The sequence below is a fragment of the Solea solea genome, chromosome 16 (assembly GCF_958295425.1).
Source record: "Solea solea chromosome 16, fSolSol10.1, whole genome shotgun sequence".
NCBI lineage: Eukaryota > Metazoa > Chordata > Actinopteri > Pleuronectiformes > Soleidae > Solea > Solea solea.
This window is the reverse complement of record NC_081149.1, coordinates 19,844,362-19,868,175: the sequence shown is the minus strand read 5'-3', so window position 1 is coordinate 19,868,175 and position 23,814 is coordinate 19,844,362. Positions and strand designations below refer to the sequence as shown.

General features: G+C 39.8%; 2 protein-coding genes across 2 annotated transcripts in view; both read right to left on the bottom strand.

The window, feature by feature from the left end:
• The window catches only part of llgl1 (LLGL scribble cell polarity complex component 1), a 36,208-nt gene extending 21,386 nt beyond the window's left edge, over positions 1–14,822 (bottom strand). The window contains exons 1-2 of the mRNA XM_058653480.1: positions 14,489–14,822; positions 9,844–9,941 (exon numbers count right to left, since the gene is read on the bottom strand). Of these exons, the coding sequence (XP_058509463.1) occupies positions 9,844–9,941; positions 14,489–14,569 (179 nt within the window). The 5' untranslated portion in view covers positions 14,570–14,822. The remainder of the gene's footprint in view (positions 1–9,843; positions 9,942–14,488) is intronic.
• A 659-nt stretch (positions 14,823–15,481) lies between these two features.
• The window catches only part of myo15aa (myosin XVAa), a 33,233-nt gene continuing 24,900 nt past the window's right edge, over positions 15,482–23,814 (bottom strand). Inside the window, exons 48-65 of the mRNA XM_058654699.1 lie at positions 22,992–23,103; positions 22,772–22,846; positions 21,945–22,147; positions 21,558–21,682; positions 21,383–21,446; positions 21,078–21,150; positions 20,763–20,836; positions 20,579–20,661; positions 20,330–20,460; positions 20,144–20,238; positions 19,627–19,704; positions 18,561–18,657; positions 18,329–18,489; positions 17,902–18,035; positions 17,564–17,697; positions 17,218–17,351; positions 16,708–16,848; positions 15,482–16,619 (exon numbers count right to left, since the gene is read on the bottom strand). Coding sequence (XP_058510682.1) covers positions 16,518–16,619; positions 16,708–16,848; positions 17,218–17,351; positions 17,564–17,697; positions 17,902–18,035; positions 18,329–18,489; positions 18,561–18,657; positions 19,627–19,704; positions 20,144–20,238; positions 20,330–20,460; positions 20,579–20,661; positions 20,763–20,836; positions 21,078–21,150; positions 21,383–21,446; positions 21,558–21,682; positions 21,945–22,147; positions 22,772–22,846; positions 22,992–23,103 — 2,016 coding nt within the window. The 3' untranslated portion in view covers positions 15,482–16,517. The remainder of the gene's footprint in view (positions 16,620–16,707; positions 16,849–17,217; positions 17,352–17,563; positions 17,698–17,901; positions 18,036–18,328; positions 18,490–18,560; positions 18,658–19,626; positions 19,705–20,143; positions 20,239–20,329; positions 20,461–20,578; positions 20,662–20,762; positions 20,837–21,077; positions 21,151–21,382; positions 21,447–21,557; positions 21,683–21,944; positions 22,148–22,771; positions 22,847–22,991; positions 23,104–23,814) is intronic.

Genomic DNA, 23,814 nt, shown 5'->3' with positions numbered 1-23,814 from the left:
CCGATCCCCTAAGTGTTACACCAACAGTCTTTGAGTGTTGTCACTTCCTGTCCCTGGGTTTTATTTGCTGCAATAATGCATGCCTCAGACAGCTGGAGATGGAGGTGTGTGAGGAACATTGACTCATGGGTCATGACCCGCAAAGTCCAGATAATGGCAGACAGAGAGAAAAAGACATATGTGAGACAAATACACACAGGCACTGAATTAACAAGAGACATATAAAAACCGATACCATAGCCACTTAGCCAGTACTAGTCACTTATCCAAGATATTGATTTAACACATTTATACAGAGCTAAGCAAACTGGTTGCTAACCACTATCATGTAATGCCTTGCAAGAAAACATTGTTCCAGAAATTTAAGTTAACTGTAGGCACATCACAAAGAGAAAGAAAAGGTGTTACAAAAACATGTAACACAAAATGAGAAGGATTTGCGCTTGCTCAATGAATTGGGAGTGTTTTCATCCAGCAAGAGACCATTGACATCCAAGTGAAACTGTAAACACTGGATATTGGTCACTCAGTACAGCTTAATATTGATGCATAATATTGCAGTCGTACTTCCCTCTATGGGGAAAAGTGGAAGGAAAGAAATGCAGCCAAATGCTGCTCACTATGACAAAGTCACCCAATGCTCTAATTGTAGGGCTCTCCGTGTACAGCACATATGCACTTGCCCACTTGTTGAGAACATAGTTAAAGATGACTTATGGTTTCTGCACCACTGAACTCCCTAATGTGCCTTCGTCATGAGGAATAGTTGTACACTACAACCTTCCATTAATATGCCTCTCTGTGTAACTGCTGAGTGTTCACTTCTGTTCATGTCCTGTCACCTGCAGACGTGTGGCTCTTGTGTTTTTTACATGTCAATCTTATGCATGAACATCATGGTCTGTCAGCTTCAATGCCTGACCTTTTAATATACTGTATATACATACACACACACGGGATACACACATATACATATATATATATATATATACAGTATATATATATCCACCCTGTCAGCAAGTGAACAAAAGATTTATAGCAGAGTGAAAATGATCACAGGGACTGAAAACACATTAACAGTGATGTTTTGTGCCTCTATAACAATCACTACAGCACAGCCATCACAAATCTATAAGCAGCAGCTCCATCAACTTTAAACTGGCCGTGCAAAACGAGAATGCATCCTGTCAGCATGTGGGAAAAAAAATAAATCTCACTATTTAAGACCGTCAGAGCCTTGACACTTGGCCTCTCTGTGGTACCTTTGACAGGAACCAGGATTCTGCTAGTTCTGATTTTAGACTGTCCAAGGACGGTCAGCTCTAAGGCAAAGCAGAGGTTTAATTCACAGAACAAGAGGGAAGACGAATTACATACGTTGTGTATGAGGAAGTAAAAAGGTTTAAAAAAATAAAACCCAAATGAGGCGCATGGTCAAAAGATGACACACACTGACACACACACATTTCCTGGTTGTGTTGATGTCAGAGGACAGCTGGTGGAGGGATTCCCGGTGATGATGGTATGGTGTGTGTGTGTGTGTGTGTGTGTGTGTGTGTGTGTGTGTGTGTGTATGTGCATGTGTGTGTGTGTGTGTACATGTCTTTAGTACGCTGTGTGTGTGAGATCAGCTCACTGGTCAACAATACTACAGGTCCTATATAGTGGACAGACAATAAATGAGTCATTGTTCCCTCCTCCCACCGCATAATTGGAAACTGCAACGAGCAGAAATGTCTAACTGTTTTTTTGATAAACACAGAATTATTCTGTGTTAATACACAGAATTAATAATTCTGTGTATATCTATATACTACGTATCACCACAATGCAAACAATACTTGTTGAGATAGTTCACTAAGGAACACAGTAGTCAAAAAAGCAACCAACAATGCTCAAGCCCCTACCTTAGTTGTTCTGATTGCACCTCTGATAAACATCAAGTGCTAATGAAACTCCCATTTCAAATAATCCAACATAAAATGTTGAAATTCAAGACATGGATTAAAAACATATTTGAATAAAACAGAAATTACAGGTGAAAGAAAATCTCAGGATAAAACACTAGGAACATCAGAGGCTCCTTTCATAGTCCAAAAACATACATAACCACTAAAGGCAGGTAATTTCTCGGAAACAATGACTCAAGACCTCATTAGTTCACAATGAAACACAGCAGATTTAAATCTCTATTAAATTGACTGACACACAAGTTCATTTGATCCGTTAACCATTTATCAACCTGCATGTAGAATAGAAACAAGGATCTGCCACACTGGTCTCTAGAGAAACCTGAAATGCACACACTGGATGCCTACAGTAACTCATAAACACACACACACACACACACAGTGTGCAATTGCCCGGTGATGCAGAGAGAGAGCGTTAGCCAGGATAAAGCGATTTCACGGTCTGAATACCGACAAACAGAAGGCATTGTCCTCCATGCGGACACAGAGACAGACAACACACACACACGTACTATGAATGAGATAGAAGACAAGGACGGACAGGAAGGAAGGATTGATGGATCACTAAACCCAAGAATGAATGTGCAAGTCACCATACAAAGAAAGAGGATATGACTATCTGGGCCAAAGACAAGGCCAGAAAAGTAAAAAAAAAAAAAAAAATGAGATTAAGAGTTGACATTCTAAACCTTTCTTCAACTCCATTTCCTCTGTACACATAACAATGCACACATTACGGACTCATCAGACGTCTGGCAAAAGGCAGTCTACAACAAGACAAGCCAAACAACTCCACCCACCCACTTGAGAAACAATCCGGTCTCATTTGCATCCTCTGCCTCAGCGAGTACCTCTCCCACCTCCCACACTCCCCTCACGACTGTCCCACTCAGCTGACGCACGCTCTCCCTCACACCCGCCACAGTCAAAGATGAATAACTGTCTAAATCACTATACAGCACAGGATAAACTTTAACTGTAATGATACCAAATAATTATTACTTCACCTCCTCTTGAGAATCCTCCCACTTTGATAAAGGAAACTTTTTTGGGGGTAATTATGCAAAAAAATAATATATATATATAACCCGTCAGAAAGCTAAATTAGCATGATAGAAGCCATCATAATGAAGAACGGTTCACTCCTTTAATCACTAGAATGTCAGTTTATTTTATTTTTGTGCACCAACATAAATCTATCCATTATTTATTTATTTATTTTAATAGCTTGAGTACCTCCCTGACTTCTGTTTCTTGATTCATGCCTTGACAAGTAATAAATATCAATAAAGTTGCTTGAATCTAACTCTTAATCTAAACATGCTTTATCTGTAGCCTAGCTGACTAATTCATTTAACCAGTTACTTTTAAAAACTAACTTTGTCTGAATTTAACCAGAATTTAAATCACCGCCTGAAGTCTGATTTCCTGGATTACAATGACACATAACCTCCTGACATGTGAGTGTTTGTTTCCATTTATCAGAAACCGTGTCTATGTATAAGGGGTGAATCGGAGGGAGGAGCCTGGCATGGAAGAGGAAGGTGAAGAGCTAGTGTTTAGAAGAAAATAGAAAATGGGCAGATTTAAAGGACCAACAAGTCTTTAGAAAAATCAGTTAAGAACATGCTATTACCAGGGGACTGAGTGACAGACGTAACAGATGAAACAAACAAGGTAGGAAGAGTAAGAAATGCACACTAGAGGACTTAACAGTTTTGCATGCAGTCCATCAGTTTAAAAAAAACACTTGATGACAAAATGTGGAGAGTGGGCAGAGTGTGAAAAACATGAATGTTACAGGTTGAATCCTACACATTTTCTCATAACCATACCATTAAATACTTGCATACAAATTCAAGATCTCTCCATACCTTCCACCCATTATTATTGCAGAGAGCTGTGTACAGATTTGGGTTCTATTCATAGTCAATAAGGGTCCACACTTGCTTTTCTGTGTACCAGAACCCACATTCCATTCCATTCAACAGAATATAACGTTCTATCTAAGCATAATGTAGTCAACGAAGGCCACATAGTCACAACATCCACATAGGGGTTCATGCATAACCAAGCAAATATGGGTGGATGAAAATGTAAGTTACATAATGTGACATTTTTCAGTAGTCCCCAAATAAGTGATGTATCTATGATGTAAACCACAGTGTGAGCAGCAAGATCACAGCAAATCAATGTGACAAAATGAAAAGCTGGAACCTGTCAGGGAAATGACAGGAAAAGACAGAGCTGCAGCCCAATTGAAATGGGAAATGAGTGTTACCAACAATTACATGGGGAATTCACTGTTTTTACCACAAAAATTTTGTTGACTTCAAGGATGGATAAACAATTCAAGATTCCTCCACGTTAAGCTGGTGCAGCTGTCACAGTCAACTCAGGTCACAGGCAGGAAAATGTGTCTGTCTTTCATTGCAAGACAGCGTGACACATAATGACAGCACAATTTACCTTGAATTTTCAAAACCCTCTTGAGAAAAAAAACAGTAATAAAACTGATCAACTTCCAAAATAACTGACAACAACAACTACACAAAAGTGTACAGGGTACTGGCTTCTTCTATTATTTACCGGTTTAAACATGGAAGTGGGAAATGTGGCACATACACACAGTGCCCAGGCCAACCTGAGTAAGACTCTGGCCTGACTGAAGGTATACAGTACAGTAATATTATTATTATTATTATTATTATTATTACAATAATAATAATAATAATAATAATAATAATAATAATAATAATACTAATTATTATTATTATTATTATTATTATTATTATTATTAATAATAATAATAATAAACTATTATAACAGTGATATTTGACTGTACTTTTTGTTTCTGGCATTAACTCTGACCTTGGCAGGACCAGCAATCGTTATGGAGACCAAAACCTGGTCCCAATGAGACAGAACCTCAATTCTGAGGAACTGGTTGAGTTTGGGGCTATGATGTGAATTGTGATTAGGTTAAGGTTAGGGTTCAGGTTTGGCATTAGCTGGTTATGGTTAAGGTTAGGGATAATGCTTTTTTTAAGCTGTCCAAATGAATGGAAGTCGGTGCAAGGTCCTAAGAAGAGTAGCTGTGCTAACCTCCAAGTGTGTGTGAGACCAACAGGATGTCACACAGACAGAGAGCTGACAGCTGGAGCACACCCACAAACACAAACAGATCAAAGCTCTCTATTTTCTGTATGTAAATATTAGCTTGTTGCTCTGGCCGTTTGATCAATGATGCCACAGATTCATGGTCAGATTTGCTCCGATTCAGCACATACTTCTTTCAGAGAGGGGCTTCCTCACTGACCCCAAAACCAGTCAGACGTGTGTGATCAACTGATAGTGCAAGCGATTGTTTTTTTTTTTTTAACCTTTGTTCAGCTGATAACTGGCACATTTCTCCTCAACCTCTGGTTTCTGCTGTGCTGAGCTGCAGACTTTTAAAACCCTCCAGTCTGTAAGCACTTCTTCTCATCCCAGGCAACTGCACTGGTCGTCTTGGAAACCAATTCAAAAGCTCCCTTTATTAAGACTAGACTCAGCAACAAAGCACTTACTCACTCTTGCGCGCACACACACACACACAAACTCACACAGAGGGAGGGTTAACCCAGGGCAACGCAACATGCATTCCATGACAGGAGACAGACTTCTCAAGATCGCCCCTCCACCCCCACATGATCTCTGTCAACACACACACACATGCACACACACACAATAAAACTCCACACCACATTGTCCCCTTCCCTCTGCTGAGCCCCAGTCTGTGGTCGAAGCAGAAACTCTCAGGGTGTAATATGACTCTGCTTTTATAAACACAGGGAGAGCAAAAGAAGGAGAAAAGGAAAGAACAAGTGAGAAACTTGATCGAGAGGCTGAAAGAGATTGCATGAGAGCAACTCAGGCTGACAATGAAAAAAATTACACGAAATCTGTAATTTTTGCAATTTTCCACTCTTGATTTGTAGCAGCCGAGCGACTCTTTATGGAATTTGCCAGAGTTTCTAATCCAACTTCGCTGTACAGAACCTTTCAGGCATCAGAGTGTGAGATTTAAACCACACATCTGGCACTACAGGCTGAAGCAGTGTGTAACTGTAAGTGTGTATTACAGTACGAGCAGGTATGCTGGCAAGCTCCTCTAGGTCAAATCCAAGTCAGTCAGTCTGTGAGATTATCAGGGAATGTGGACACACATTGGCTCAAAATGAAGGCCATTGCTCCAACTCAACCTCCTGCTCCAGTCTGTTGCCCAATGATGGTCTGGCGATATTAGTTAATTAACAAATTATTTTTGGTTCTCGCTTCTCAAATGTTAGAACTTTCTGTAAAAATTAATTGTCATGCTTTCTGCCAACTATTTTCTGTATGAATAAAATAAATGTTGTAAGAAAGCAAGTGCAAGTGACATCAAACATCTTTTTCTGCCATTTTTAACATGTAAGAATTTAAGAACCTGGAAGTATGTCATTAGACATACATTTACTGATTTATTCAAATGCCTAAAAGGTGCCTAAAGTGTTTTGTTGGGGCATCTAATAAATGAAATGTTAAACATGACGCTGCTGTGTTCAGTTAAGCTCCTTTTAAACTTTCAAGATATACCCTGTGGAAACGCAGCATATGTAGATTTTCCAAAAATTCCATCAGCAGCTGGGACATTGTTTAAAAGTAGGATGTTGCTGTACTGGTCATTTTGCTAGAGTAGATATACCATTGTACTTCTACATTTTCGCCTGCCCCTCTGTCTCCTACACAACCCCCCCCCATTACTGCCTCTGTTTATGTCCATCTCTCCCCTCCTCCATTTCTCCCTCCCTCCCTCCGTCCGTCTCTCTCTGGGGTGCAAGTGCCTGGTACCACCAGTCTCTCTTACTCTCTTTCTGAAAGCCGCAACTCAGAGTAGATTCACACACACAGCCTGAAGTATAAATAAATAAATACATAAAAAACATACATACATACATACATACATACATACATACATAAATAGATAAATAAAAGCTGGCATCTGTTTCAAATGAGCCATGGGCCAGGTCATTTTTTAAAGAGTCTTCATTTATGCAAATGTTTTGCATGAAACAATCTACCTTCATGAATAATTGCTGTTACTGCGATATGGATTTAGCATTTTGTGATTTAGATAACATTGTGTTGTTCCGCCCTTGTTGCCAGTCTCCCTTCACACTTTCTCTCTCACACACACACACACACACACTAATACAGGCTAAATAACCAAACAGTTTGTGTGAACACACATTAATGTGCTGGTATGTCGACGGTATCCTGGTATGTCTGTGCTGATAAATCCTTTTACATGCTCAAACCGCATCCTCATACACTCACACATGCAAAAACAAGCAGGTCAAACTTGAAACATGTGTTGCCAACATGTGAATTAACATAGTGTATAGTTAACACACTGTATGCTTTGACATTTACATGTCTTCACATTTTTTAAGGATGATGATGATGGTGTGAACTCAGTCTCACCTCCCCATAAGTAAACAAATGGAAATGCAACAGTGAGCAAACCACAGCACATCAACAACCTGATATTAGCCTTCTGCTAATTACAGAACCGTCTTTGTAATCACGGGTTTGCTCAGACATGGTGTCAACGCCCCTATCAGGTCATCTATTCACAAATGGACAGCTCTAAGTTCAGATGTGAACGCATCCAAGATACATTAAGATCAAATACTGGAGATGGTCAGCGGTATGTGGAAACATTCTCTTATAGACATGCACTGAACTTGTCTTGCCTTCTCTCTAATCTAATCTGCAGGTTAATTTACCAGTGAGAATATAGCAGGATAAACTATGGAGGATCCTGATTCCCTCCATGCTCAAGCTCAGCACCACCCACTGATCTGGATCCTCAGGAGATTCCGCTGCTGTTATGAACACATCTCATCCAAAAAAAATGTCTGACTGTTTCTCATATGTGCACAGCAAACTCCATATAATGTCCAGACCACATTTCCTGAACATTACCCAGAGTTCAAGTCTTCCTCATCCTGGGTCACATTGATGGACCACTCACTCAGTTGCTGTGTTCTGGCCATTTGAGTTTCACAACTTGTACAGCTTTTCTGTGTTTTCATTTGTGGTCACTGTCACAGTATCAACACTTATTTCCAACTGACATGCTCAGCCAAATTATGGTTTCATCACAACACATATCGCGATCCAAATTACTAATATCCAGAATGTCTTTGCTCGAAGTTCCAGCTCATCCTGTTTTGTTCAGGCACAGAGCTTAACGCTGTCACCACCAGCGTTAGAGGTCAGATTCCAACTGACCACAAACTACAAAAATGCATTTATGGTATTTCTGGGCCTCCAAAGCTTTGGGGTCTTGGTCTCATTTTCATAGTTGAGGCTGACAGTTCAATCAGCTATGAAAACATTGTAGTCACCATGTTAATTGCAGTGATCTGGAGTTATGGTGACAACATCCCAACCGAGTACTGCAAAGCAGCAACAACATCAGTCAGATGATCAGAAGTGGTAAACAAATCCTATTTGGACTTTATTAGAATTACTGAAATAGAAACCGAGTGCCGTAAGTATCCGAGTGCTTTTTAGCTGAAGCGCATCAGACTCTCTGAAGTAATTACTGTGTGTCCACCAGAGAAAACCGTGAGTGCAGCTTAGATGCACTTTGAATACCCTCTTGATCAATCAGAAAAACAGTGATGTTATGTTGTTTTGCTGTAACAATGAAGGACAAGTTTAGGATAAACTGCTGGACAATCACAAGACCAACACATCTGAGAAGCAGCACGTGAAAGTATTTGTGGTTCTTTCAACAATGGCAAAGTAGCAAACAAATCTGTGGATTCACCTATTGGGTTGGCAGTTAGTTCCACCCATGAGAGTTAACACATCTAATAAGAGTCATATAAATAATGGCAACATGTTTGTGTGTGTAAGCCGGCAGAGGGAATATACAAGTATCTTCAAAAGGAATGGTGTGTAACATTATGTCTTTTCAAACTTGATTTCTGGAGTGACAGCCCTGACTCACATCTTTGGTAAGTACTGTAGGCTACATTGCAACATTCATGTAACTACAACTACTATTACTACTACTCACTAGAAACATCAAAATATTCCTTGACATCAGACAATTTGTTATACTTGTTAATGTTATTATCACACAAAATTTAAATATGATATACCCGCAGAATGCTTCACAATTATAGGTATGTTGGGGAATTACCTCATGGATGCAGAGAGTGCAACTTCCTACAGAGACAGACAGCACACACAGCAATGCACTGCTCTACTGAACCGATGTTATATAAACAGCTCTGCCACAGATACAACTGCTCCATTTTTTTCCCTCCATATGTAGAAATCACTCTGTGAGAAAACAGCAAACAGTGAAGACAACTTACAGCTCAGTTACCCTAAAAATAGAACAAGAGTATAGAAGCTTTATGTGGATGTGGTGTTATTGGAATAACAATGACTGCAATGGATTTCCATCCACAGAGGACAAAATCTTATTAGATCATGAAATCAAGCGGATGACAGATGCATGAATCATAGACAGCGCCGTATCTGTACTGCAGAGCTAGTGTTGAGATAAACAGAGCAGCACCTCAAAAGATACGAAATGACAACCAGCCACCATGCAGAGAGTTCTTTTTTTAGTAAAATTCTCACCTACAAGGCTTAAAAGGTTGGATTTTGGGACAAATAATCCAGTCACATACTTGATTACAATTATTTACTTACTGAAAATTGTGACATCAGTAAACCTTGATTGGTCATTCACACAATTACCTTGACAGATGGCCTCCACAAACACCTGTATGACACGTATGAGCCCGCTGATGATAAAGGATACACTTTGATAGCTCCCGACTTTGTGCCAATGGCCATAAGTTGAAGCTTGGGGTCAAAAGCCAACGCACTGGGTTGATGGGGAAACCCATGCTCCACAGTCTACAGGAGAAAGTCAGGCAGACAGAAAAACAGAGATTAACAATAACATAATGTTACAAGAAATGTCTGTGTGTCTGTCACACTGTGCAGTCAGAGAGGCGTCTAAAGGGGACAACTCCCTTAATAAAGTTGGAGGAAAAGAGCTTTTTAGCTCTGAAGTCAGCAGTATTGTTTTATTCTCTGTTAAATGAGATTGACATAAATTCACAGCTTTTTCCTTCTGTCCTTCTGATTAAAAGCTGAGATTGCTTGGAAAGCGTTTTGATCTCCAGAGGGAAAAAAAAGAACAAACAGACATGGAGAGAATTAAAACCTCGGTTAAAACAGGTCAAGTGGACTTTAGAGTTTTTGTGTCAAAGACCAGTGACCGCTTTCTGTGACAAACAAATCTGGAAATAAACTTAGTACTCAGAAATGAAGTAAAATATTAACCTTAACTCTGGCTTTCCCTGAAGTAGATACTAACACAAACACACACGCAGACACATCAAAGTAACACTCCTGTTGAGAGACCACCTCAGTGATAGTTGTAGCAGCTGGTGATGGACATGTGTATTCAATAGTTCATGGACTTGAGACCAGACACACCAATTTTCTGTCATAGCAACTCTGCTACAGAGATCCACGCGTGCACGCACACGCACACACACACAGAGAGACATACAGAGATCTGTGCAGCTGTCCTTTTAAGAACTCACATTGACCAATATTTATTTGGACAGTCTCAACAAAACATGATCCCGAACCTTAACTGAAACTCAATTAAACTCTTAGGCCTAATCTTAACCAGTTCCTCAGAAATTAGGCTCAGCCTCATTATGACCAGATTTCGGTCTCCATGAGGGACTACTGGTCCTGACAAGGTCAGTGTTTAAGCCAGAGAAGGTCCTTAAGTGGTAACAAACAAATGTACACACACACAGCTGTTGACAAAAACAGCACTGTGTGTGTGTGTGTGTCTGTCATGTCGAGCTGCAATGATTTGTCCTCCTTGAACCATTTTGCTCATTGGTTGAGCAAAAATGTAATAATTCTGCTCATTTTTAAATCATCAAATAACGTTTCCCCTTTTTTCATTCAAAAACAGAGAGAATATTCTTCCTTTAACTTCTCAATATTGAGACTTTGCTGCTTTTCTTAAATGAAATCCTTTGTGGTTTTTGAAGTGTTGAACTGACAATTCACACTAGCTGCACTTTTTTTTGACATTTTGAAAGGTCAGTGCATTGTTTTAGACTTCATGGGACTTTAAATGATTGCTTTCCATAACTATACTGAAAAATAATCAGCAGACTATTTGATAACCAAAACTATTTTAATATGCAGTCCATCATGAGATCATTCTCTTTTTGTATGTGTGTGCCTGTCAGGTAAATATGAAAAAGTAAAAAGACCAGTTAAAATTTGCTTTAGATAACATGCAAGTTATTCATGACAAACAATATTAAAAAGATACACATTGTTCTGGATATTTAATTCACCCCCCTTTTTGGCACAGTTTTATCATTGCTTCATTTTCAGTAGGGCGTTGCAATAGTTGTCAAATCAAATTTGCAATTTAAAACTATCCAATTCGCAAACTGCAGAGGCTACAGTTTAATTCTTCTATTTTAATTGTTCCATATTCTACACTTATTTAAAAAAAATCCAATCCAATTACAGTATGCTGGATAAAATTCATGTATTGTCATTTAAATAGATTACAATGTGAATATTTAACTGAAATATAACTTTAAAAGATTGCATTTTCCCCCCAAATCATTCATTTTTAATGGTGAGTGAGGTTGGTGTTGTGTCACCCTCTGTGCAAGATAAAATGTGACTTACACAAAAGAAACATTTGAACAGGCTGGAACACTCTGCTCTACTTTTTGGGTGACACTGTGTCAAGCACAGCAGCCTCCTCTAACCTGAGGTCAAGGCTGTGCTCAATTTAGTTTCAACAGTACAAGTGTGCTGTGTACATAAATGTACAAACCCTGTTGGCAAAGACACAGCTCCCCCAATACACTACCTGCAGCTGATATTTGATATACACAATAACCAGTACATTTACAATCTTCAGCTCCCTGAAACTGAATCAGATCAGACGTCAACACTTGCCAAAGGAGGAAGAGTATGTAAAAATGTTAACTCAGGCTTCAGGTGGCTGAGATTAGACACTGCTTACCAATTTGTAAAATATTCTGACAAAAGATTTCCATATTATTGCTACAATTATGTTTTTTATTAACAGTTTTCTATCGATAATCTACCTTTATTTGCTTCACATATGTAAGCGGATGCAGATGAACTATTGATACTTGTTTATATAAACATTACTGACATTATTGACTGACTGACAAGTGTATTAAGGTTTTAAAATAAAAAGCAATTGCGTAGTTGTTTTGTAGATTAAGCCTTTAATATGTACTTTAAGCAAGGGCCTTGCTTCAAGGAGGCTGTCATGTTTCTATAGTTAGAAACCAGCTAGAGCACTGGTATTAATGCAGAAGCTTACTTTGCAAACAGAGAACAACAGCATTTCTAGTTTTCAAAGGCCACCATACTGTAGATCCCTGACACAAGGGAATATGTAATATCTCCATTTGTTAAAATCTGCAGTGTCAACACCATTAGATGTCATTAATACTTAAACACTGTCCAAAATATCTTTATAAATTATAAGGTTGTTGAATGACTGAAAAGATGCATCTAAAAACATCAAATAACAAATTTTCGATTGATAATTGTCCTCATAATGGAAATACACCACGGTCATCTTATCGTCAGCTTGTTTTGTCATTTATATTCCCATCTCTAGTGAAGACTTACTGTACACGAACTAGTTTATATCCATGTGGATGAGTTGTATGAGACCTGACACCCGTGGTTTCAACCACAGACCTTCTAACACTGAATCAATAAGGAGCTCTGAAAGCTCTGGGCACCACAAGCTAAAGGCAGCGAGGAAAGTACTTGTGTTGTGTTGTACAATGTGTAAATATTGTGTGGCACAAAACCATCAAAACTGTCATCGTACCGACAGCCATCTTATGTATGTATCTTTAACACTGCAGTGTAGTTTTATTAGTTTTTGTTGATGTTATTATTCTGCCTCTTATTTGCACGCTGAAAATGGGCTCTGAGGTGCAATGACTTGTCGTTAGCGGCACCAGGATGTATGTATCCCACGGCACACAATTCCACCCTAAACAATGCTTCATCGTAGCCAATTGAACCTGCTCAGAGTGAGACATCTCACTTTTCCCAAATCGTTGATGCACTGATAGCACATGCGCACTAGTAACGGGGAACAGAAGGGGAAGCAGCAACATAGAAGTGGCTGAAGTGACGCTAACACGAAACAAAAGGTCCACGTTCCAAGTTTGGGAACATGGCATACTTGACACAACCAAGAAAACTGTCACATGCAAGATATACAAGATGAACGTCGCACACCATGGGGCCACCTCAGCTAAACATGAACATTTGAAGAGGAAACACATCATTTTGGAAGATTCTGACGCACATCGGTAAGATAGTTAGCTCCCATGCTAGTAGCTAGCCTATTACTGTATGTGTAGACAGAATTGTCTTGAAGTTAATCAAAGAAAAAAAGCATTGTGTTTTGTGCAACTCATAATCCTACTAGTCAACTAGTTGTTACAGTAGTTGATGACTTGTCAGCTATCAAAATAGTCGTTAGTTGCAGTGCCACTGTCAAGCAATACTGTGAGTGAGGGCATGTTTGTGTGTAAACAGCAGCAGCGCAGGGAATAAAGCATTTATCAAGCATGAGGCATTTGCTGGACAACTGGAGTTTTCGAACCATACTCGTACTCCAAACTGAAGCCATCTTGTGCTACTAGCAAATGTTGTGGGTGCCTGTGTCTGTCTTTACGTAAAACTTATCGTTTCCTTTGTACAGTGAGCATGTCACCGGGTGACACGAGATCTAAACGCCGCTGCTGTACTGAGAAATGCAGAGTCAGGAGCAGTTGGTGGGCTTAATTGGGATTGTGCAAACTCATTTGACAATGGTCTGAATGTTTTAGACATGTGTTCATCTTTAAAAAGTTACACACTACAGCTTTAAGTATGGGTTGTCTGGCACTCATAAAGCATCAAACTGTAGCGACACACAGCTCAGCCGGATCGTCTGAAGCCTAGTGAGTCCTCTCTCCCTGTCTCTGACACAATCAGCTGCTGCACAGAAACACACTCACTGAGTCTCCCTGCTTCACTTTCAACGCAGGCTTTGCTTGGGTGGAAGCCAATTAACAGGCCACTTTACACGCAAACACATAAACCCATATCAACAAAGAGCACGTCCCATGGGGGAGAAGTGTGAAGCTAATTTGTGCCTCTCGCTGAAAAACAGACAGTGAAACGAAACAGTGACTGGAGCAAACGCTGCGCGGAGATAAACTTCCAAGTATGTTCAGAAGAAACACTGTGTTTAGTTTTAGGGGACAGCAAAATAAGGAGGAGAGGGGGAAACACTCACTCCCCGACCTCCTCCTGCTCATCATCCTTTCCCGACTCCCGTTGTCCCGTTACTTTACCTTGTTGAAGGCGAAAAGCTCCTGTTTTATCTTCTCCCTCTGCGGGTCCGTACCCTGCCGACGAAACCTGAACTTCATCATCTTGAAGCCGGGTAGATGGTAAATCAGCACCGGGTGGGTGAGTGACTGTGAGGGGACGGAGAGGAAAACGAGGAGATAACAATCAGGGTTCTTGGCGGCAGGAGCGGGCGATGCTAAGCTAGCTAACCGAGTAGCCCATGCAGGCTGGGATAGTGAGAGAGCGGGGCTGGTACACTGCTACTGCTGCCGCTGCTGCTACGGCTCTCCTCCCTCCTCTCTCTCCCTCTTGGAGCTGTTTAGGTCGTGGTGGGTTTGACCACAGCCCCCTCCCTCTCCTCCCTCTCCTCCTCCTCCTCCCCCCTCCGTTCCTGTTCCCGGTTCTCACGGACCCCGTTACTGTGAACCAATGAGGGTGAAGAAATCTGCGACCAATTACAAAAAAACGCCCACACAGCACAGCATTCTGGAGGAGAGGGGTGTTCGGTTTGTAGCACAGGACGCACCGGATGCATGCCATAACCACCCGTCTCAGTACAATGCGAGAAACGGTGAGTTTGTTCCACAAAATAAAAACTTGTTCACATTAAATTGTTGAATAATTGTTAATATTAATATAATTGCAACGTTTTATCAAAGTTTTTGGATTAATGCAAGTAAGTGGATTTATTTTTATTTAACCTAAACACAGAACACATGCAATCAATACTATTCATTTTCCAGATTAATCATTTTGCCAATTTGTCATGGAAATAAATGTTTAAGTACTAAACTGTTGCATCGGGGCCAAATTTGTTTCTATTCATTTCCATAAACTAAATACAAATTACAATTAATATTAATGTTTATTTACTTAACATACCATATTGGTGTTGGTGTGTTAAAGTTCGTTAAAAAAGGACACACTGTAATCATTTATACTACAAACTTTAATGTACTTTTCTCACATTCACATCTGTTATCTACAGTGTGGGCATTTAAAAAAGGTATATACATTGTATATATTATATACATTATCATATATTGTGTATAAATATTTTGTCTTAGTGCAAAGTGTTCAATGATGGGGGGGTCTATAAAACATGCACATGCATCAGTATAATTTCCTTCTTTTTCACAACTTCAATTCACAACCAAAGAAAGGCAAAATTAGGTAAAGTAAATAAAAAATAAATAAAGAAAGAAGGCCCATTAAATGAAGCCAATGTAATGCAGGCCTGAACTTAACAATATTTCATTTCAAATCACAAGCATCAAATGATGCTAAACATATGAAACAGCTAAAATTAAGTTTGCAAATGTTTCTTAACTTGTGCAAAGCCAACTACAGCAGCAGTTTTACCCTTGATCCGTGGTACAACTCAATGATCAAATCATAATATTCTTCTGACGTGGGGAAGTTTAAGTTAATAAAGTCCTGTCCAGCAACCACGGCAAACATGATTTTAAGCAGTTCTGGCTAAAAAAATATGAAACTAAAAAATCATTAACAATGAGTCTAAACCACCAACTGCATCACAGACTCATTATTGTGCACATACTGTAAGTACATGCATGGCACAGGTATATAACGATGTGCTGTACCATGCACAGAGATACTAGTTTATTGTTGAATAGATTCCGAAAAGAGTGAAAACAAGTTTATTAAGCAAATGTGCAATAATTCTGATGAATTCAAGGAAATTAATCAAAAAGGCCCGAAATTGTCTTGATTACAGCTACAAAAAGTTATGTGGCAAACTGAATATCTTTTGGTTTTGGACTGCATGTTGGACCAAACAAGTTCACAAAAAAACAATAAAATTGGGGAAAATAATGGCCCAGACAATTTGATGATAAAAATAAGATTATGGAAATATGTCCTTTCCCACAAAACTCTGTCATCAGCGTCACCAACATACATTTAAACAAGAAACATTAATTTTAAATATCAAAATACTCTATTTTTTTTAAACAGAGGTAGATGAAGTATATTTATAAGGCATACAGTGTTATATACAGTGTGTGCGTGCTATAAAAGGGTAATTTCACTTGGTGGCAGAGTGAGTCTCTTTTCTCTGACTGACAACATGTTCTCCATGTGCATGGCAATGACTCGGCACAGCTCCAAGCCCTGGAAAATACACACAGATTTAGAAAAAAAACATGGCTCCTACTGGACAGCAGACTATTTGACGCCCTCCTCTCTTCATCTCATTTACCTGCTCCAGTTGTAACTGTGTGATGCGCTGGTTGAGCAGGTCCCCTATCATTATCTCCACATACGGGTAACTAGAGCCTGAGGTTGGTCTCTGGGTGCGAGTTGACTGGACTTCCTTCAGAGGGAAACGCACCATGGCCTCCTAATCACACAGTATACACACAAGTACATAGACTATATATTCCTGTCAAAATATTTAAGCAAATCATATATTAAAATAGAAAAATGGTTATCAATGTTTTCCTCCCATGTTTGATTTGTGGTTTACCAATAAAATAAAATGGATGGATGGATGGATTAAAAGCAGAAAGAAAACCACATAACCAGCAGAGGGAGCCAAATACACTGTTTTAAAATGAATGTAAATGAATCAACACAAAGTCAAATAAGCATCTGCTCTGCTCTGTATTACACTCATTCAGCCATAGTTTCCGAGCTGGTCTAATAGTGTTAGTCCCATGTTACACAGAGTGGATGATCAACAATGTAATTGTCAGTGTTTGTAACGTACGTGAGTGTCTTTGTTGAGAAAGTGTAGTCCGTTCAGATTTACAGCCAGGATGCACGGGGCATGGATGGATGCAGTGCTCGAACTCTGGATGTAGAAGAAAGAGGAGCCAAACATGGGGAAGGCACTGACCAGACCTGAGGAAAAAAAACATCAGCAAGACATTGGATTTCAGTTATCTGCAAGAAAAGCAATAATGTATAGTTTCAACACTAATGACTTAAAAAGCCTATGATACACAACTTCAACTTACCCTATAGACAATTATTTGGGATTTAAATGTGTCGTTTTTGGTTTTATTGTTTTAATTTGAGGCAGAATAAGTGCATTCACAGAGCTGCAGTCTTACCAAGAAACTGTGCACGGGCCTGGTGTGGGTTTATCGGCTGGACCTGCTGCATGTGTTGAGTTGCCATGTTCAGCCAATGCTGTGAACCTTGTTTGCCGTAGAACTGCGGTGGGACACACTCCTGCACCTCACGACTAAACACACACACAAAGAGCAAACCAAGGATAAATTAGTATGTTATGTTCTCTGTGTGAGTAGTAGTAGGTGTGCAATTATGTGTTCCTGTGTTCACCCTCTGTTATTCAACTATTTGACAAGTATTTATGGAAATATAACATAGACAACAAATGGGCAATAGTAAAGCAATATTGTCCATCTATGTGTTTACGTGTATTTACAGGGTGGGCAGGTAGCTGGTGTCCTTGGCACGGTGCTGAAGGGCAGCCAGTCTGGCAATCTGCTGGAGATGCTGTTCACTGACTTTACCCTGAGGAACCACACTGAGCAGGGCCTTCAGGTAGTCTGGCAAGACCTGAGACAGAGACACAGAGAATGCTTTTGTGCCAGTCTCATATGATATGATTGTTATGCTGTATGTCATCTGCTCGAAAACAAGATTAACAAGTGTCCTCATCAACCACACATGGATATTCAAACTGCATTGTCCGAGAGAGGCTTCCCAGAGGAAACTGGATCTAGTTTTTCCACAACATATGAGGAGATAATGGGTAGGCAGTGCTACAGGGGAGACTCATCAGAATATGAGCCAAAAATGACCAAAAACAGGATATCGTCCGTGTTTCATTTCCTATCGCAGATCCGTACCTGGTTATAGTGCATGGTGACATAAAGTTCATTATCGAGCTTCAGAGCCAGACTCCATATGACTCTTCTGAACCACAGACTGTAGTTAGCGTCCACGGGCTCGGCCTCCGTAACAATGTCCAGGATGTATTCACGCTTGTTTAGGGGACGCACATTCTGACCTAAACATAAACGAGCATCAGCAATTATCTTTTTATTAACACGTGACTTTACAGACTTTTAACTAGTTTACCTTTGTGTGTGACCAAAAAGATGGCATATTCATCCAATGCCTCCACTCTGTGCAGTCCCATCTCATAACAAAGCTCCTCGATGGCATCCATAGATACCTAAAATGAAAAATACCATTTCACTTTAAGCAATACTTTGTCACTTTTTTTATATATATCGGTTGCAATCAGTCCCTCTACAACCAAGCACTGCTTGATCCCAGAAAACTTGTATCTAACACATTTGGATAAGTGAATGCCTGATTTCCAAATAGAGGCCCACAGTGACAAAGTAATAGATGTGTTGAGGTCTTGCTCCGACTCTACCTGAGTGGAAGTGGATGCCTTGTACATGAAAAAGTACCTTGAGACAAAGTCACTTAAAAAATAAATCCCATGATCCTGTTCATGGTAAAAGGCAGGGTCAGTAGATGTTATATACTTCATGATTAATAAATTCATTTGGTAAAATCTAACCATTTAAGATTTGACCAGTAGTCTTAACAAGTGATAGATAGATAAATTGGTTGGGTCTATTAATCGGGTCATTATTTGCCATTTTTTTTGATAATGAGTATTTTTACTCCAAAAAAAATGTGTTTCATGTTTTAAATATTGTGTTCATATATTATTTTTATTGGAAATATTGTAGTGCAGACATAAAATGTATATTGGAGAGACAGACCATTAGTGTTGTACAGTAACTGGTTACTGAAGTTAAGCAGTTTTTTTTTTGTATTATTTGCTATCATTGAACAATTATATTTTATCAGATGGAGGAAAAAACTAAATCTGCTACATATTTGGGCCAAAATATTTCAATCATTTGTCACCTGATTTATAAAAACCGGCATTGGCCATTAAAGACCCGTATCAGTCAACATCTAGTCTTAACGTTATGAGATTGCAGATTTTACTGCTGTGTGATATAATGCTTTTTTTTTAAGCTCTCATAAGCCCCCTCTCAGGATGATTATTTTTATTTTATCTATCCCAACGCTACACGATAAAACTTGTCTTCTGAATGAGTGCAGTATAACTTCACCGGATGTGTGTTTGTTTGTGTGTGTGTGTGTGCGCACCACTCACAGAGCACGTCTTGATTTTCAAGTGCCTTTCAATCCCACCTGGCAGCAAGAACAGCTGTCTCTTGGAGCTCCGCCCAGCCTGCACACAAACAACAAATCAGAGGGAGACGTCGCAGGAGAGATAAACGCTGGAGGACGCCGAATGCACGGAGAATTCTGATGCTGCTGAGGGCAACACAGCAGCAGTCACATTTCAACATGACAAAGGTGTCTTAAACTCCACTTTACTCTACACAGTCACAACTTACACATAATACATTGAACTAGGCTGGCAACATTGTGCCTTCAAGATTGTTGTATTATAATTGTAAGTAAGCCAGCACTATAATAGGTTATAGGTTTTACTGCATTTTTTTATCAATAAACTAAAAGTGGCATCATTACATTAAATAGCAAAGCACTTATTGAAACATCAACCCCTAAAGTTACTGTTCTTGTGGATTCCTGGTAGTGAATGACATTTTTAGTGATGTAGCCAGAGAATAAAAGAATAATGCATGGCTCAATTATAGACAAACCAGCATGGCTTTGAGTTCCATATTGTTGGGATACTGTATACGTCCACCATATTGAAAAGTCCTCATCAGATTCTGCTCACATGCCTTGGCAATACCTGTCAAGTAAGAACAGCAGCCAGTAAAGATTTAAGTCTTTGGTTTAAGTCTCTGAGGTGACTTAAACTGTAGGATGGACAGATTGTCTACCTTGGTACAGAACTCCGGGGCCGGCACACGCGTCCTGCAGAAACTTCAACAGAAACGGCTTCATCACATCAGAGCAGCGGTGAAAAGCTGTCAGGATGTAAAGCAGCCTCCATCCTCTCTGACAACTGTCCCTACACAAAATATACGCAAATGGACAAAAATGAAATCTTTCCCATGGACTGTTCTAGTGCCGAATAGGTCTTCAGGGCTGCTTAACATGTGATGTGACATAAAGAAGAAGAATCGTACGGTTTGGAGCTGGTGTTAGCGGTGACTTGCTTCATCACCTGGCAGTAGGCTTCATCCTTAATCAGGCCATGGTCACTGCTTAACTGCAAGATAAAAACACATGAAAGCAATAAACCAGAGTTTATAAAGTGAAAGCACCAGCAGGTGTTGCTCAGTCTGTCATTTTAATATTGTTATTGTGTACCTTCAGAATAGTGGCGACCAGGTCCTGTTCAGTTTGCCCTTTCAGTGGGAAGTCTCCCATGAACTTCATTATGGCTGAATAAAAACAAATACATGGAACATCATTTCAGTTCAATTCAAATTTGACTCATACGGTACAAAAGGAGCTCAGAGATCATGATGCTCGTAAACCTGTATGAGCTATTTGTTCATGTAGTTAATTAAATGTTAAAAATATTAATTGTCTGCCACTTGAGATTTTGATGATGATGAAGAAGTGATGTCCTCTCACTTCTGTCTCCTACATCAATCCCCCACTCTTTCATTCTTCGCTCACCTACGAAGATGTCGGTAGCCACTCTGTTCATTCCGCTGTCTGAGAAATCGATCAGAGACTCCTGGATTGGAGACTGGAGAGACAAACACACAGCAAGTAATAAGTAAATTAGTCCAAGCCTATGTTTTTTTATTTTTCTTTATTCATTTTGTTGGTCATTTGTCTCAGTTTGAAGTTGATGGTACTCTGTCTATGAGTTTGGAAAAACTGATAATACAGAGAATTAAAAAAAAAGAAAAACCAGGTGTATATTGGATAACATATACATGTTGTATAAAGGCAGAGCTTATAGAGGTGAATTTTACCTTGGAGAATTTAACCATATCAACAGGCTCCCTGCCCTCCTTCCCCTTTTTGGCTTTCTGATCACTACGAACAAAATAGAAACACAGGCAGCAGTCAGCAATGCATTTATGACTTTTGGGTAAACATGCACATTCAGTTTGTGTGTGTGTGTGTGTGTGTGTGTACATGTCTGACCTCTTGTTCTTCTGGGCCTCTCTGAAGTACTTCCTGGCAAACTCAACCATGTTGTACTGGCCACCTTGCAGAGGCAGCTCGTCCTGTTCACCGCTCAGACTGTCCCCGTACATCTCATTTACTACCTGATACACATGCATACACCCACAGAGTAAAAACTTAAGCAACAGTGCCACTTAGCAGAACCCCAAAGATGTAATTATCAATGAAATAGTTCCATTTCTGCAAACCAAAAACATTCCAACATACTGTGTAAACACCAGCCGATCACCATAATGTCAGGGTTTCACTCATGCTCAACTTGGTGGTTTTAAGCCTGGTATTCAGACTTATTTCAATATTTCACTGTATCTGCTGTTCATCTGTTCATGAGCAGGACAAACGCACCTCTGTGGAGAGGTCAAGCTCGTGGGCAGCGACCGCCGAGCCCATCGCTACGGCAACAGCAGCAGAGGCAGCGACTCGTCCCTGTCTGTGTCGAGGCTCCGTCCGTTCATCGGGGAGAATCAGAAAGTCTGGAGCAGCCACAGGATGGACGTACTCGCTGGGAAACACTCCCGACTTTCCATACACAGCCCCGAACCGCCAGCCTTTTCACACACGCACACACCAAAACATACAGGAAGTACAGTCACTGAGATGTTCATTCATAAACACAGACAAAGATAGAGGTGACCTTTGTGTCCAACCAACAGTAGAAACTTTGTTTGTCAGCTTTTATGACACAGAAAATCAAGTCAAAGATATAAAGATATTAAGAGTAGCAGCTCCACATGACTCTCTGTGTTTATTAGTATGGCTGTGTTTTGTTCTTGTGTCGCCCGGTGACATTCACGCACTGCACACAGGATGCAATTCAGTTTATGACAAGACACACAACAGATTCAAGTATGAATGACAACACAAGGAAGTGTCCATGAAGAGTTTCAGAAGTGAATTCTAAATGCTAAATAATTGCCACTGCCCACTGCAACACAAACACACACGCTCCACAGCAGACAAATAATGACACATCATTTCTGCTCACAAAGACTTAACAGAGGCAGCATAATAACATCAACCACAACACAAATCACCAAACCCTACACACTAGAGGTTTAAAACAAACAAAGAAAAACGAGGAACACAGAAGTTAAACCAACAAGCAAAAAGAAAAACGGCACAGAGTCAGAAACACAACACCCAGCAGAGAAAACAGCCCAAACCAAACCCACCAAACTCAGGAGTGTCTCTCTTTATTTCCTCCAGAAGCATGACCTTCTTCCTCACTATGCAGCCATAATATTTGCCTGAATAGTGTCGTGAAGCACAGGGAAGCAGAGTCAAAGTGTACAAGGCTCACCAAAGCAGAAAGCAAGGCTGAAGAGACACAGCTATACAGGGTGCTCAACAAGTGCATTTTGTGTGTGTTTATGTGTGCTTGGCATGTCTCACCAGCCTCCAGCCCGTCCATGTGCTGCAGCCTGATGATGTCTCCTTTGTGGAAGCTGAGCAGAGTCCTGTCTTCGGTGATGTAGTTCCTCACAGCCACCACATACTCCGAGTCCTGTAACAGATACAAACAACACAGTCATGACAGACACTGAGCCTAAAATACTGTTCCATTCCTCTGAAACACAATAATGCATTATTTACATTTTACATTTTACATGAATGTGCTTAAATCAGTTAATTAATTAAATTAATCAAATCACCCTCTTGGATCATGCAGCTATAGACTGATGTATTTATATAAAGAAAGGAAGTGTGGATGGAAGTTAATCATCTTTTGTGTGATGGAACCTTTAAAAACGGATTTAAATTCCTTCTTTCAAATCAATCTAGGAATGGGAAGCATTCATTCAGGAAAACATCCCAGGACATGCAGGACATGCAAGTAAATCAAATGGATATTCGCCCAGATTTGACATGAAGATGAATTCCCTTATCATGATGAGATTTGGTCTCCAGTCTGAGAAAGTGAGACTTATGATGAAGCCTTTCTTTAAAACATTTGTCTGAGCTTGGCTTTGACTCTGCAGCGTCAATTTCAACAAGTTATTTAATGTTGATTTTAATTCCTTTAGCTTTACACATAGAATCATCTAAATCAACGTGGTCCTGCTTATGGTTTAGCTGCTTGCCTGATGTCAAAGCCATATCACCAAATTCAGGTTAAAATCAATAGGTGATTAATTCATATTTTTGCTGTTTTGTGTCATCATTTGCAGGAGGTGCAGTACTTTATATTTGAACTTCATAATTGTATCCTTTGTTT